The following is a 17,894-nucleotide window of genomic DNA, read 5'->3' on the forward strand; positions in this document are numbered from 1 at the left end:
AAAGCAAAAAGCGTATGCCGTTGATTTAATTTATCGATTTGCAAAATAATCCAACATGTATTTCCAATCACCAAAATGTGTGTGTGTGTGTATTATAACCCAGTGGGCAATATCAAGAGTAATCATTTTTAAAGCTAGATTTCGATTATTTGCTATCGAACCGTTTGAATTTCGTATTTGTACCACTTGCCACTTTTGCCGTAGACTATTTCATGTCTAAATGTTTTGAATATTATTCCTCCCCAGTACAACAGAAAAAACAAACAAACTCTATTTAGATACAAAGTCCCCCTTTCGAATCGTACAATCCAATCTGTCGACAAATACCATGTCGAAGTTCCCATAGTTAGGTCCAAAATACAAAATGGGCTTCCTTTTTGTAATTTTGATGTGTTTTTCTCTCTTTCTTTCTTTTGATAACGGTAATAAAGTAAACAAATATGTGGACAATGTGTTTCTTTTTAACAAAGCAATAACAACAAAAGATACAAACAGTAGAATTAAATGTTTATCTGCAGATGTCAAGAATATCGTGGAATGACGCACATGAATGTAATTCTCGTACAAGTTAACTGTTTCGAATCTTATAATCTAAAAAAACACGCACATTAAAAAAAAGACTTTCTCTGAATATGTTCAACGACGTAGCAAAGAATATAGCAGAAAATATACGTAATTTGAGGGCATAAATTAAACATAGTTTAAACATATTTTTTTTTTTTTTGAACTGAAAATGTACACACAAATACAAAACATTAGAGAAAAAGTAATCGTTTTTGACCCATTCTTAAAATGACAAATTAAAAGTGGAAAGACATTCGATCGATTCACATGTGAATGCACCATGCATTTGATGCACCAAATTCACATATATTCATTAGATATACAGAGGAAAAATTAGCACTCAAAACGATTACATTTTCTATCATCAACACATCTTCTATTTAATCCTTGCATTCGATAGAAATCATCATATATTTGACATGTTCTTTTCTTTCTCTCTTTCATTGTTCGTCGTGATTGATGAAACGAACTTAAATACCAAATCCATAACAAAAAATAATACCGCAAATGCAATAATTCATGATAATCCATACAAAAATTTCAATCGTCAACTAAATCGAAACTAAAAAAAAAAATTCAAATGAAATCGCGTCGTCTTCGTCGTCACTTCGCTTATTTTCAACGCGAACATCGCCAAACAGACGAAAGAGGCAAGCAAAACAAGTCCCACATCCAAACAGGCGGTATATTCATTGATTTATTTAATTTGTTTTTTTCTCTCTCCACTTATGTTACACCGACATAAATCGTTTTTGAACTTCTTTAGTTGCATAGAGCATAATCGAAAATTGTCAATTTTATATTACGATATATATTGTTTCCGTTTCTTTTCCAAATTTCCTTCAAATTCTTTTTCCGCTACTACTCGTTTGTTTTCTTTCTATTGTTACTCTCTTGGACAATTGTTCTATCGATTTTATTGTTCGTTCAAATTTTTTGTGAATCTTGTATGAAAATCTGTACAGAAATTGTTTCAATGAAACGTCAAAATCAAAATTCGAATCGTATATTGTAATATGATTGATTCAATAGCAAGCCTTTTTCTTAGTTCCGACGATTTTTGTTTTTTGTTTTTGTTCTTGTCATATAACGAAAGAGAAAAAACATAACAACAACACCAACTAACCGATCATTTAGTCGAATGCTTTCGTCTCGTTTTCTTCATTATTTTTTTTATTCATTTATTGGAATATATCGAATGATTCATGCTCTGGTCGCGAATTGTAATGCGTGCAGACGCAAAGCTTTGCAAGTTTATTTACGATTTTATGCCCCTTTTTTGGAATGAGATTCGTCGAATTTTTCTCCTGCATAGCAAAATTGGCTTTTAAAAAACATCGATTGAAATTTTGGGGAAACAAAGAAAAAACAAACAGGAGAAAAATTCAATTCCATCTAATTTGAATGCAACAATCCAGAATAATAACCGACGCTTATGTTTTTTTTTTCAACTGAATGAGATTTTATGATCTCCTGCTCTCTAATGTCCATGACTTCGTTTCTCTCACTCAATATCCTTCCTTCCAATGGAATGACCAATTTACTTTTTTCTGGAATGATTCTTTTGCCTACATCTCCTGCAAATGACAACACTGCCCAATATCAAATCCAATAAATTCATTTCTCAAGCTCTAGCATAGCATCTTCTAGAATAGATTTCAATTTGCACACACAACACACCACATATATATATACTTACATATATTTTATCTGGGAATATTCAAAATTACAATTTAGGAAAAGAAACCAAAACATTGGAAATGAAAAAAGAAAAGAAAGAAAGACTTAGAAATTTCTTGATATTTACATTGAAAATAAGAAATGTTATATTTGTCCTATATTTGATAGAATAACTGATTTTAACCCGTATCACTGTTATTCGTGAGTCGACCAATTTGTTGAATCGGTTGACTCATGTTGTTCGGCACACACCATTCTTCTTTCTCTAGACATTTTTAGTCATTGAAATGCCTGACATTTTTCTTTCTTAGAAAAAATGCAGTCATAGTTGTGGTATTTTTTTTAAACCTTAGGCATTTCCCCCATGTAGATTGTTTCTGTTTTGTATCGAAACATTTTGAGAATGAACACCAACAATTTTGAACTTCCCTAGGCAATTGAGAATGCAATTCGAATGCAAGTGGTTAGCACTTTTTTCTGCCGTTTTTTTTTCAGCGGCATTTTTTATGCATGATTTGACATTTTTCTAATAAAATTTGTTTTGATCCAATTTTAATGAATAAAGCTAAGTACACAGTTCCTCGTGAAATGAAAAAATTTCTCCGATGAAATTTTCACCAGTGATCTTTGTATCAAGTTTTTTTATATTCAAATTGCAAGTATAATGATTTTTGATGTATAAAACAGTTAGCTGCTATCATTATCAACACAATACACCAATAAATTTGTGTTTTGAATTTATTCTTCTATATATTTCGGTCACAGCAAATTTTTTCACGGTCGTGAAATTTTTTTCTCGTGCATTTTGCACGCGAAAATTTTTTCACGACCGTGAAAAAATTTGTAGAGGCGAAAATAAATAGAAGAATAAATTCAAAACACAAATTTATTGATATGTTGTGTTGATAATGATAGCAGCTAACTGTTTTATACATCAAAAATCATTATACTTGCAATTTGAATATAAAAAAACTTGAAACAAAGATCACTGGTGAAAATTTCATCGGAGAAATTTTTTCATTTCACAAGGAACTGTGTACTTAGCTTAAATGATGAAATCTCACATTTTCTTTGATTTGAAAGGAAAAAAAATTGGCATTGAAAAATTGCCAATATACAGTTTTATACCGAAACAACGAAAGGATGCAATAATTCAAAGCTAATCTGTCTTCATTGGCAAAGCAATAGAAAGCAAAGGAAATGAGATTTGGTCATTTATTCATATTGCACGCTTTTATGAATTTATTCAAATTTGAAATGAAAACTCTATTAATAACCAATTGTATAAAACTGCATAAACTACTAATCAAAATCACAAAACAACTATTTTTTTCAATTTTCAATGAATTTTCTTTAAAATTTGCTTCATTACATTTTTCTTACTTCAACAAAAAATTTTAAAATACACACAACCACACCAATCAATCCAACACAACAAAAAAAAATGTAAAATAAACCAAACCAAAAACACAAAACCAAAACAAACAATCCGTCACACACAACAACCATCTCTGTCATCATCTATCTTCTACCACCTTCTAAAATAAATCGTGTCATCGAATATGGTAAATTTCGAAATGGAATGCGAATAAAAATTATGGGGGCTTCACAAACTAAACGAACGAAAAAAAAATCACGTAAAATGCGCACACAAATACAAAAACACACCCATTCACCCACCACAAACACTCACAAATGCACGGAAATATTGTTGCTGGGTGCAGCAGAAACAATCGTTCTTTAATTGTTTGCTGGATATGGCCGCAATGGAAAAGACCAATTCACGCGCTGGTTCGATAAACATAGATGTCGATGTTGGTGGTGGTGGTGGTGTTGTTGCTGGTGGTGGTGGCAACGCTAGCTCACAAACACAATTGCTACATGGGCAAAATGGTAGTACCGAAGAGCGGTCAAGTCTATCGCAACTGGCTCGGCACAGCACCATCCGAAAACGCTCTTTGCGGTAAGTAAATTCGCATGCAACCGGCGAGCTCTTGCTATCTCTCTCACTCACAAAATCACTCGCCCAATCAATCATGCAGCCAAATTAGACTAACGCAATCTCGTCTTTTTCGCTTCTCGTTTCAGGAGTAAAAAGGTGATAACCACATTACGTAATATACAATTACCAAACCAGAAAAAAAAAAACAAACCAAAAATTATTCAGTTCTTTGTTTTATTTTATTCGAATGAGGGAGGAAATCATTAATTGATTAACAAGACAGTCGCTTTCTAAGTGTCTATTGTCATATTTATCTCGAGAAGGCGTATAGTGTTGTATGTTTCCCGTGTCAACTAAAAAGCTACTTTTTTTATTTTTTTTTATTTTCTGTTCTGAATCCACTTAGTTTTGAGTTGGCAAAACAAACAAATGACAAACCGGTTATTGTTTATACATTCTCTTTATTTCGCGTAAATTTTGTATTTGACATCATTATTATGATTTTTTCGGTTTTTTTTTTATCGTAAAAACACTTTTCGTTCATCTTTTGTGGTTTCGTTTGTTAATTGATATATTTGATTTTGTAATATTTGTGGGACCCCTCCAATAATTTTGTGATCATAATCAATTTGAATTAAATGTGTGTATAATTACTGTGTTCTAATTTGGCAAACGAACAATAATATATAAATTATCATTTTGAGATACTTAGAGCCAAAGTATAAACAAGTAGTTAACGATAAATTCGATCCTTGACATTCAAAACGCTAAATAGAATTCACATTCAAGTCGATTCAAAATGGATTTTTGTTCTAGACTCCTTTTCATTTTTTCAACAAACATTTTTTTCGGGAGAAATCAAATAGACGAAATTGATCAGCCAATTAGAATTTTGATAATATTTACATCTAATTTACTTTTTATTCGAAACGTAGACTTCGTTTGACAAAACGTCGAGTAGACGGTACGATTGTGTCTGGCTGAACGTAGAATTTACAGCCAAAACAAGTAACCATTTAGATTGAAATTAGCCGGACTAGCATCGCAACGCATCGTATCATTTAAAAAAAAAAATATCCGAAAAAAAAACTCGTGAATATCAAATCATATTTGAGGGCCTGAGAGTGAAAGTGACCAACAAAAAGTTGAACGTAAAAGTGACCTAACTTCGTACAAAAAAACGTGACGGTAGCATGTGTTTCGTATGGAGTTAGGTCACTTTTACGCTCAACTTTTTGTTGGTCACTTTCACTCTCAGGCCCTCATTTGTTTTTCGTAGGAAACATTTTGCAAATCATTTTCAATGCTAGAAAATCGTGAACATTGTTCACTGAACAATCAAATCAAAATATGTGTAATGATTTTTCTTTTGTTTTTGGTAAGTACAGATGGTCACTGTTTATTAGCAAAACAGACAGACTAACAAAAATCGACAATTATCCAAAAATTCATCACCTGAATTCTCTCTTTCTCTCTCTCTCTCTCACAAACACACACAATCGGATTTCACTCATAACTACTGTTTTCGCCCCATTCGAAAATGAAACTATTTATCACCTGAATTTCTTCCTGCTGAAATTTCTGTCAAAACACTTAACAACTACAACTAAATTCTAATAAAAAAAAATCAGTATCCATTCGCAATCAAGCAATTCATCTGAAAACATTTATACATTGGACCTACTAGTACATAGTGTAGAAACATTTTGAATACATTGCATGGTTTGTTCCATTTATCCTTAGCTTTCCTGCATTTAACCAGTACCCATTTGAAACATGTATATACAAAGTAACAGCCAAAACATTTTTTTTAACATTCTTCATTATTCTAATGTAAATAACATTTGATTTTCGTTAGAAAATAGAAAACTTAGCTTGCTGATTGATTTCTTTTTGAAGCCCCATTAGTGCACTAATTTTTTTTTTACCCAATTGCATGACAACCAATTTCATTGTTGAGGCTCTTACATTCTGTAATCGACTTTTTCGCTCTCGCATTTGTGATTACATTCAACTTAGATATGTAGAGTAGAAATGCCTAATGAGATTACACCGGTATTCATACCAACAACTGAAAATATAGGACAAGTTTAAGCAAAGAACAAATATATACAAGCCTTAACACAAATAAGGATCAATTTTTTTTTTAGCAATTTAAGCAACATGTAATTTTATATATAGTAAATGATCTAGTTTCCAGTGTTCTGATCTAAAATCCCGAACTTCAACAATGATTTCATTGGAATTTGTTATGTTAATGGTTAACTAAAATGTTCATTGTTATTTTTTGGGTTGGGTGAACAATGTTTAGATGTTGGAATTACAAGACATTGGATCGAGACAACCTTCGATGGAGTCATTGACGGGTGCGCCCGATGGATTACATTTGCATCCAGGACATCAGTATTCGAGTCGACGATCGCCTAGTTTAAGGTTTGTATCATTTAGTTCAACGATTTTCAGCTTGAATCATAGGTCACTAGGCACTTTAACACATTTTCCACGAAGTTTTCGAGCAATCGAACATTTTCCATAGAATTTCTCATAAGAAATCGAGAAAATTCAAAAACTTTTCTTGCAGACGATCTGGATCGCCGCTGGTTCGAACTCCAAGTCCGCGTCGACGCAACCATTTGCATCCCCACCATGATGTCGGTTTCTCCGATACGGTATCAAATGTTGTGGAAATTGTGAAGGAAGAACGTGGACATCATCGTGGCTACCGGCCAAATGGTCGATATCCTCGAGGTACGAGCTTCATATATACATATTTGCCGCACATATTTGGTTTATGAACTTTTCAAACCCATTTCAAAAACACTTTGGATTCGATTTTGTTTTCGTTACTTTTTTTTCTTTGTTGTCTGATTCAAACCTTTGTTTCAATCTTTGGTTGTTCTTCTCAAACAAATGATTCGTTGATTGGTTATTTTTGTGTTATCTTTTGTATGATCTCGAGTGCGTGTGTTTCGAATTAGATTTTTGAGAAGAAAAAAATGAAGAATGTGATTTTTTGCATTCTAAATGTGTAAATTTGATTTATTTTATCGAAACCAGAGATTGCATTTTTGCTGCTGAGTAGGCCTGAGCTAAGCTGAATTTGCTAACTCAGGCGCCTGAAGCGTTATTTTAACGCATTCACAGTACAAAATTCATATTCCCAGCCAGATCATTCTCAAATTTGACTTGGCAAATCTGGCTGGGAATATGAATTTTGTACTGTTAATGCGTTAAAATAACGCTTCAGGTGCCTGAGTTAGAAAATTCAGCTCAGCTCAGGTCTACTCAGCAGCAAATATGCAATCTTTGATCGAAAACCAACCAATTAATTTCCATATTTTGATCTCCCTTCAAAGTAAACTGTTTGAATATCCCACCTGTCAAAATGATTGAAATGAAAAAAAAAATCATATCCTTGGGAAACGTTCAGGTCAATTTCAGTCGAACTGTCTATTTTTTTGGTTTTTGGCCAAAAAAAGAGAACGCATTACTGTGAAGTAGTGAATGGCTTAGATGCGGCCTGAACGATATTTTAAAGGATTCAATGTTGTTTTGTCATCATTAGCACACACCGAAGTACTAACATTTGAAGCATATAACCAATATTTATAATGTGTTTTGTAGAATTCATGGCCCTCTTGAAGTGAAACCTCCCCAAAAATGCATTACCTGTTTCTGTGTGCACTTTCAATTGATTCGAACGAAAAAATAAAATAAAAACAAAATAAATTGCAGTTGCTTCGACATTCTATGCTTCAGTAGATTTATGATTTCAATATGTTTGTTGTTGCTGCTAGCAGTAGAAAAGAAAAAAAAAGCGCTTTGCAAGTCAAAAAAGTTTTTTTTTTGTTCAATTACTGATAAGTTCTGTATACGGAGTTCGAAGTTTAAAACATATTTATAATAATTGTTAGATGACCATTACTATACTTTATTTGTTCAATTTCTTAACTCTCTATCGAAATTCTTCCAACTGTCCAAACTGTTCCGTTTGTCACCAAAAGAAACCGTCTCTCTTTTTTCATTTTGTGGTTGTGTCGGATGATCTGAACTAATAGTGTCCATTGCATTAGTAAGCATTTGTCAATTCTCTTCGGTAACGAAGAGTCGACAGATCGTGTTCAAATTAGAAATAAAAATGAACAAATAGAATTTGAACCTTTGTAAGAAATTATCGCCCGCTTATGAGATACATATATACATATATATTGGATCATAGAGTTTGACTGTATACAAACAAATTGGATATACAATATACAAATCTATATAAAAAAAATACAAAATCATACTATATAGTAGACGATATATACACCAGAAAACGAACAACACTCACTCGTATCCTATTTAGTTTTCTTTACTTCCTTATTTTCTCAATTGATTTTCCTTTTTTTGAGTTTCAAAACTCATACACAAAAATACTCTAACAAAACCAATTCAAAAAAAAACAAAACAAAAAAACACTTGAAACCATGTGACACTTACAACAGAGAAACACACAGACACTCATACACACACACACAAACACTGTATACTACTTTACTGAATCTCGAAATCCAAGAAACTTGGACCAAAAAAAAAATTGTCCTGGTTCAAGTATGATTTGTAGAAACACACATACACCAAACAGAATACATACACAGAACAGCCAGCTCAAACAAACAAACCCTAAACTGATGTATATTTAGGTTCATGGTCGGCATCAACAAGCCCAGCCAGATCACCATCACCATCATTACGTTACACACACGGTGGTCATCATCGCGGCAAACCAAATCAATTTCCTCCCACGTACGGTACGACAAGTCTATGTCAAAGATCACGTTCACCGAGTCCGGCTCGTTTACAGGAATTGCGTGAAAGAGGTAGACTTGCGAAATGGCATACTTTTTTTTCCTGTTCAAATCGATTATAAAAAAAAACTCTGAACTGAAAAACAACAGCAACTATAACTCACTTTCTATCTTTTAGTCTTCCCTCTCTCTATATATCTATTCTATCTATCTTATATGTATTTCTATATCTTTCTCTCTGTCTTTTCGTCTCGTTTTCTGTTTCTTTATTTTTTTTTTAAATTTGTCTTTGATTTTGATTTGAATTTTTACTTGTTCTTTTTTTGTTATAATTCCGTTTCGTTCCGTTCGATTTGTTTAGTTTTCCTCGACTTTATATTACCAATTTAGTCCATCGAAGCAAACAATGAAACAAAAATGCATCTGACACTATACACTGATTTCTCACTGTTATCGTTATTCAAAATTTTGTTGGAGCGAAAATGAAATTTACCAAAAAAAAACTGTTCTCGTCTATAATCTATCTCTATCTAACCATTGAGCTAGAGTTGAATTCAAAAGACTATGACTTGCAAATTTGGAAAGAACAAACATATTTGGGATATTCTTAAATGAGGCAGACACTATAAATAATAATCTCTGCATGCATTCTGTTTTCTATCTCTTTCTCTACATTTTAAGTGTGTGCCATTTGCTTGATTGACATCACCAGTGCACCATCAATATTTTGTGTTTCATTTCGTTCATTTGCATTTGTTCGATAGATTGATTTTGTTTCTTTTTTTCGTTCATTATACCATCTAACTTTTATCTGTCCATTCTGTACATTCCATTTTTTTTTGGATTTGCTTTATTTTCTTGTCTTTCACAATGGCAAATGTAAACAATTTAAAATATTCTCTTTGGATTTTGATTTTCTCGTCAAAAGTCAAATGAAATGTCATGGCACATTTCCAAAGCAAATATTTACATGTGATTCTGTTTGAATTTTAAAGGTGGTCATGATGTACAACATAGTTATCCGGTATTGGTACAACGACGAGGCCAAGGCCGAAGATTGCCACCGACTCCATGTAAACCATCGACACTTCAACTGAAACCATCGAACATCAACTTCCCGAAATTAAATGCTAGCCCAACACATGTAAGCCATCGTCAGTCGCTTGACGAATCAAACCCATTGAACGACAATTTGCAACTCCTAAAATGATCGGCGATTGCTTTCTCATTCAGTTTTATTCACAGACACATCATTCGACGCCACACAGTGTTCATTCGTTGCCACATTCACGCGAATTCATTCGAGACAACAAAGATTACTACTTTCGGGATAAAGACAGGGATTCTCGTAGAGAACTTTTCCGCGACCATCGTGGACCAACACGTTACATCGCCAGAAGTCGTAAGTTGCATTTTCTGTGGTCCAAGAAGAAAAAAGAATGGTCAAAAAAACTGTCCAAGAAAAAAAGTTCACCTAAAAATCGACTCATTTCTTCCCAATGGGAATAATCTTGTCAGATGTCGCTCTAGTGCTTCAATTCGTGTTTCATTTTGGTAAACATCAACAACCACACAGATCTTACGTTGTTTCTCTCACAGAGATACACAAACACGAATGCAGTGTCCGCAAACATGATATATTTCGGTATCTGTCGCTCTCTGTGTCATCTATAGTGATGCGTAATACAGAAGATAAACGATAGTACAATATGATCGATTGTCCCTTTCACACTTCAATGAGCGTGCGTAATACGCTACAACCGACGCTTGAATGAAGGATGACCAACACGTATTGAAATGAATAGTTATTTATTTGTATTGTCATAGCTCACAGTGATGCTCACTGCTCACGGTTGTATGAAAAAGGCAACAAGCCATATTGTAGTATCTACCGATTTTCATACCACACACTAACATGAATTATTCAGAAAAATGAAACGCAGACACCGTATCGGTATTTACATGTTTTGAGCGTGTTCCTTTGTGTGTGCGAGTGTAAAGTATTTGAATTCTTATAATTGAGAACCAAATCCTAACGGGATGTTTTTGACAAATATACACTTGCAATAGCGGCATGCGATAGCATTCGGCCACACCACACATCGGTCACAACTGTAGGAAGAATGAGGATTCTTCTGTATATGTATTGTATTGAGTCTGATTTGTAGGCATTGATATGCGCCGCCTCTTTCGGGATAATTTTCGACTGGGGAATCGTCTGGCATGTTCTTTGTTTTAAAGTTTTTAAATGAAAATTGGCAAATATATAACAATCGAATTTCCAAATTCTTTTCCGCAGTGGAGTACGATGATTCAGACTATGACATGCGATATGAGTATAGAGACCGAGAAAGAGAATTATATGAATTGGAAAGAGATCGTGAACGAGAGCTGGAACGCGAAAGGTAATCACTATGAATTTCCATGCTATGTTTTTTTCCTTCTTTATATTTAAATCGTGTTCAATTTCAATTTCATGTGTTGGATTCAATTTTCAAGGCAATTGGAAAATTATTCTGCTTGAAAATTGATTCCATTTATTCGATGTGAACATTTCTCAATTTAAAAACGTTTTTCCATTTCGCTATTTTTATTCATAAAAAAGAAGAACTCGATGTTGTAATACTTAAATATATTTTTTCTTTTTTTTTTTCTTGTTTCTTCTCTATCCTGACGTTTGATGTTTTACTTTCGAAAATCGCGTCCATTTTTGGCGTTTCTCTGTGTGGTTATGCAAAATATAAAAAATCGAATTACTTTATATTTTGAATACGTGTTATGCATCCTTTCTGCTCTGCCAAAAATAAAAAAAATCAATCATCCCGTTTTATTCGATGTGTTCTTAAATGATGTGTGTGACGAAACTCTGTGCTTGCTTATTTGTTGGATGTTTTCATTTTCGTCGGTGGCAACCACGCCCCTTCAAAAAAAAAACTCACAAAAAAACCAAATACCAATCTATTTAGTCTTCTTCAAAGGTTGGAGTATCACACTCCGATGTCATTTGAGCAAGCGCTGGCCATGGGTCGAACCGGTATTCTACCATCGCCAGTGATCAACGGATTTAAGCCAAAAGGATTGGGCGGTGGCTTGCCGAGTGGACGTCGTTCGGATTCAGATGAGGAAGAAGATTGGTGCTAGCAAAGGCTGAACAATGATCCACGACTTCCATTTCGTAGATCAGACACCACCAGAAATAACACACACAAATCACGCGTGCCCATTGCGCAATATAGCAATCACTCATCATCATCATCTGAAATGTTCAATTTTTAATGGCGTTCAAATAGCTCAAACATCTAAAAGTAATAACATTGAAAACCACCTAAAAACCGAGTTCAAGGACATTCAACTTCAGAGTTGAAAGCGAGCATAGACATAAAACAATTGTTTTGATTATTAGCTTTTGTTTAGTCCAATTCATTTTCACATGATGCATTCATTCAATCGAAATGAATACGTTGTTTATTATCCAATAATTTTATATAGTTTAACGGTTTTGTACTTAGAAAAAGTCAAATATTTTAAACATGTGCAATCAAGAAATGAACAAGAAAGAATGCAAGATTACAAGAAAATGGAATTTGTTTCAGTTTGTTAAGCATATTTGAGATTTAAGCAGTGTTTACCTGTACACACAAGTACAGGGTATTCGTTGTTGTCTATTTCTTTTTCTATTCTCTCTGTTGATTTTTCGTGCGCGCAACCATTCCAACGTCGTTTTTTCGAAGAAAACATGAAACTGATGGCGTTTTGAAAAGCAGTCGTTTTAACGAAATTTTTTCAACGCACCTAAAATCGAACCAAAAAAAGAAAGCAAAAGAAATGGAGGGAAACGGTGTAAAAAATTATTTAAATGAATTTTCCCTTTTTTGATTGTATAAATCATCACCGATCATTGAATAAACACAAATATTGTACTGAAATCAGTGAAAAAGTATGGAAAAAAATGCGAATAAAACTGAAGCGAGCAATCGTTTCGAAATACATCTTTTTGACCAAAACGTATTCCTCGTAATGCAACTAAAACTGAAGAGATACTTATAATTGTTAATAAAACACCCTCATTAAAAACAACCACACAATTTATATTTCATATCGAAACAACATATATCTAAATATTATAGAGTTTATCCAACGTCATATTTACATTCTACACGACAAGGAAAAGAAAACAAAGTATATTTGAAATGTCGAAGCTATTTAGTGTTCATATCCATATTTTTGCTTTGAGTCGCACAGACCATGAACAATTACCGAACAACCAAACAGGCGTCAACAACATGAAGTCAAAGCGAGATTGTTTCCCTTCAACTGTTCACCCAAATCATCGTTCCCGAATACGTTCGAATGTCGTCGACCTTTGATAATATGTTTTAAAAAAAAGCTCTTCATATTCAGCCAGTGACACAACTCATTCATATCTTTTCATTTCAATTTATTTACCCATCGACGCTGAAATCATCGTTGATACAAAACAAAATAGGACTAAATAAGTAGATAATCGTAAAAATCCTGTACATACAATTTCATAGATTCCATATCTCAATGCATTCATTAAACAAACAAACAAAAAAATGCCTAATAATCTTAAATCACCGAGATGTTAGTTAGTTGTGTGTTTCCCATTCTAAAGTTTAAAATTTCGATTTGTGAATTTCAAAATGTTCAGAGTTCGTATACTTCAGAAATTCATGCCGGCTAAATGAATTTTGAAGCCCAATGCTAATAAAAATCAGTTCTCGTTTGAACCAACAGGCAAAAAAAGGGAGAAGAAACGAGTTGCGGTCATAATGACCTGGACGGACAACATGCTTTTCTGTTTCTATTACATCAGAGTATGCAGTCCGTCCGGGGCGTTATCACTACCACTCGAAGAAACAAACGAAGATAAAATTGAATTCATTAAATCGAGACAAAAAACAGGTTTTTTTAAAATAAAACAAACAAAAAATAATGAATAAAAAAAGGTTTATCTATGGAACGTAGGCATTTAAAAATAAATTGCAAGAATTTGCACAAAAAGATAATCTACATTCATCCGATATAAACGCGATATATCGACGCTTGTTTATCCCTTTTTCGATACCTCTAGTTAATTCGTGTAAATATTTTGTCTGTCATCAAATGAATCAATAACAACAAAAAAAAACGAAGAATAATCAAGAAAAATATAGAGAAAAAAATAATAAATCAGAAAAAAAATCCTTTGAATGTTTTCGTTTTAAATCATCCAAACATGACAAAGGTACCCACTAAATTAACCAAATTAACAAGTTGGAATGTTGAAATGATCGGAACAGACAACTAAACCGTATGTAAATAAAGTGTCGTATTGGAAAAAGATCGATGAATCGATCGATGTTGAGCACGGAACGTGCATCACTTGTTAGTGAGGATGACGAAAACGTGATGATTGTTTTTGCTGAGATAGGAAGAGAGGGAGCGAGAAATATAGGAGAGCGTAGTTTAAAAGTGTGAGATAATTTTTAAGGCCAAAGCATTAGCATATTGTTTGTTGAGCTTGCAGCTAGGAAATTTGCTGTTTCTTTTTAAAGAATTCAAAATACAAAAAAAAATTTATTATATATGAATTGAAAGTCGGTGCAAAGCTACAATATCCATATCACAGTCCCAATTTCATATCTCTCTGTTTTTTTTTATTTATCATTTATTGCCATTCATACATATACCGCGCGCGCTGTTAAGTTTTTTCTAGAAAAAAAAAAATATTATAAAGACTTTTACATGTTGGTTTTTAATCCATCAATATATCATTAGCAAGAGCGAGAGAAAAGAGAATCATTTGCAAATATATATATATATATATTTATATATATTCATTGGAAAGCGAATGAAAATCAAAATATTGAAACCATGTAAATAAATTCGGTCATTCTTCAAATCTGTCTCACAATAAACATAGCAAATCCGTAATTGGGTCAATATTATAAGCTATTTGCTTTCCCTGTAGTCAGAAAGTACTTGATTTAGCGTATTTACAGGGAAAGAGATGAGCCAAAACGTTACATCGCGTTACTTTATTACACCCATTCATTCATTACCGCGTTACATTTCGTCCGCTTCGAAATTCGGCACTTATATTATCCCCCGCTCTTTCGATTTACATTCCACAAAAAGCCCATTCAAGCTTTTCAATCTCAAATTTTTAATGCAATTCGACTCAAATCTCATGAATGAAACATTTTATTCGCAAAACATATAAAAGTTTATTTTTTACAAATGTACAACACCGAATCGAGCCCACACACAAATACAAACACTACCAATATTATAGATAGGTAATGGTGTAGCAAACAAAAAGTAACAAAAAACCAAACAAAAACAAGCGAGACAACACCGATTTGAAATAGCCGATTTAAATGGTCCTTTGAACAAAACAAAAAATTCTTTAAAAAGCCAGCAAATGAATATTTAGAAGAGAACGTTTGAAAAACACTAAAATTTATACACTTTTCACATATTTTGCGAAAAAATGTAAATAAAAATAAATACATTTTTCTGTGATACGATTACTAATAAAAAGAAAATGAAAATAATGATATATGAAGAAAAAAACTGAAACAAAGTATATATATATATATTTCAGAAAATGGTCTCCGATTCATATTTAATCCAGTGGATTAATTCATCATCTTTCATAATGTGACATATATATAGAGAAAATAAGAATATTTGCACAGACAACGTATTTTGATAATATCAGCTAGCTAACTGATCTATGCGTTGCGTTTATATATATATTCCTTTCTGGATCTCAAGTCAAATTTGAATGAAATTTCCTAACAGCCACTGAGCTCAGATAGATATTATCAGTTAGCTAGCTGATATTCAAAAAATGCATTGTCTGTATTTGCAACAAAAATGGCAACAAACAAACGAAAATCAGATCAAATCCCACTAATACCTAGTACACATTTACACATAGAATTAATCAATTCGAACAAAAACCAAAACCAGACAAAAAAAATGAGAAAAAAACCCTGTCATTCAATGTATAAATTTAATGTTATTTGTACTTTTTAAAAACAAAAACAAAATATCAATATTTAGTAGATAAATGATATAAACTGAATATTTGACTTGAAAATCCTACTGAAACCAAGAACAAAACACTGGAGCATTCTATTGCAAATTGCTCCGCAAATTCAAATCTCAACAAAAAAAAATACAAAAAAATTATAACAAAAAACCGAGCTCGACATTAATCAGTAATATTAAACGATTATTTATCAAATAAAAAACAACTATGGATTGAAATTATCAACAAGAAATGATTAAAAGAAAAACACAATGAAATCAATATTAAAGAAAAAAAAATATCTATTGAAAAATTAAATCCATTTGTTTCATTTTCACTTTCTTTTGTTGGTATTTTTCCTTTCGTTGTGGAGATTTATGTGCTGATAATGAAAAGGTGAGTTTTATTGATTACAACTTTTGTGAAGGAATTTATCGCTTTCAGCAACGCTTTATATTAATCAAATGTTCAATCCATGGATAGAGTGTTTGGCTCTAATAACACATTGACCTATTTTTTGCTTATCGCTCGAGAAACAAATCTCTGGCTGGAGGGAAAAACAGCGACAAACTCTATGCAAACACATAGACTTATAATTGTGTTAGGGAGGCTTTCTATGTGGTTTTTCTCACACAAAAGAAAAAAAAAATAGAATGGGTATTGTGAAAGGAATGTGATACAGGATCGATTTACCGTTATTCAATGCTAACTTATCATAATTATTATCCTTTAAAATCTCGTTTTGTATGACATTTGAATCGCTGGGCCGAATCAACAAAAAAGGCATCAAAACACACCAAAATAGCCTTTGAACATAACATTCGATACTCTCCGTCTGTCTCTCTTCGTTCAGTTTATTTGCAACGACTCCGACTACAGTAGAAACACTAAAATCCTAAGCAAAGCACATTATCCAGCTTCGATTCCGTACACACAGTATGCCGTTGCCGTCTTCAGTTGTGCTTCACTGTAATTGTATTGAAACAAATGATGAATCAAATTGGAGACACAAAGTCTATTCACTCACTCCCTTATTCTTTATTCGTCTATTTTTTGTTCTTCTTTTTTTTTGATATGGTGGAACAAAAATTGTATGATGTGTATATATGTGCATCTCACGCGCGCGTCAACGACGCTGCCACGAACATTAACCAAGAGACGGTCGCTTCGATGGATAGGAGCAGTGTGTGTATTAGCATCACAGAAATTGTGTTTGGCACAATAAATCCAACAAACAATCCACCAAAGTCATCTTTCATCTCAATTGCGGTCACAGTCATTTCGTCTCTCTATCACACTCTATCTCTCTTGAATTCGATGCTTGCGCCAACTCGAAGTAATACGTATAATTTGTGTAATTCGTGTATGTATTAGCGAAACGGTGACGTCATAAAATGTTTTCGGTATGCGTGTGTAGTTAGTACTATAATATCGCCGACACGGCGCGACCAATATCGTCAACATACGATGGATATCATTCGAAAATTTCATTCATTTTGAAAAATTATTCGTGAACGCAACGGCCTGCAAGCGGACACTATTTCGCAAACACACAAATACAACAAGAAAAATCATGCGTACAGCCTTTGATATCCACTATCTTTTCGCTTTCAATTCCATTCCACTTTTTTTTTACTCAATGATTCGTATAATCAGCCGTTGAGATCGACGACAGGCATGCTAGCCAGCCTCAGTACACATTATCGGTTCACCAAAGATGAAGCATGATTTTTAAGTTCGATAGCAACGCGCCTCGTCTTTTCGAAACATTCGTGATATCATTAAATTTTATTACGGTTTGTGATGGTTTTTCATTTTCCTTTTGGTGAACACAATTCGGTGTATGTGTGTGTGTGTGTGATAAATTGTAAATCAA

General features: G+C 33.1%; 1 protein-coding gene across 1 annotated transcript in view; it reads left to right on the forward strand.

Annotated features, from left to right (window-relative positions):
• LOC129580522 (voltage-dependent calcium channel type A subunit alpha-1) overlaps positions 1–15,954 on the forward strand; it is a 60,327-nt gene extending 44,373 nt beyond the window's left edge. The window contains exons 26-35 of the mRNA XM_055471017.1: positions 1,206–1,247; positions 3,969–4,207; positions 4,333–4,342; positions 6,498–6,619; positions 6,768–6,934; positions 8,872–9,048; positions 9,972–10,120; positions 10,210–10,378; positions 11,276–11,381; positions 11,955–15,954. Coding sequence (XP_055326992.1) covers positions 1,206–1,247; positions 3,969–4,207; positions 4,333–4,342; positions 6,498–6,619; positions 6,768–6,934; positions 8,872–9,048; positions 9,972–10,120; positions 10,210–10,378; positions 11,276–11,381; positions 11,955–12,117 — 1,344 coding nt within the window. The 3' untranslated portion in view covers positions 12,118–15,954. The remainder of the gene's footprint in view (positions 1–1,205; positions 1,248–3,968; positions 4,208–4,332; positions 4,343–6,497; positions 6,620–6,767; positions 6,935–8,871; positions 9,049–9,971; positions 10,121–10,209; positions 10,379–11,275; positions 11,382–11,954) is intronic.
• Positions 15,955–17,894: the final 1,940 nt, after the last annotated feature.

The sequence above is a fragment of the Sitodiplosis mosellana genome, unplaced genomic scaffold (assembly GCF_009176505.1).
Source record: "Sitodiplosis mosellana isolate CC-2019 unplaced genomic scaffold, AAFC_SMos_1.0 Smas_scaffold_1, whole genome shotgun sequence".
In the NCBI taxonomy this organism is placed as follows: domain Eukaryota; kingdom Metazoa; phylum Arthropoda; class Insecta; order Diptera; family Cecidomyiidae; genus Sitodiplosis; species Sitodiplosis mosellana.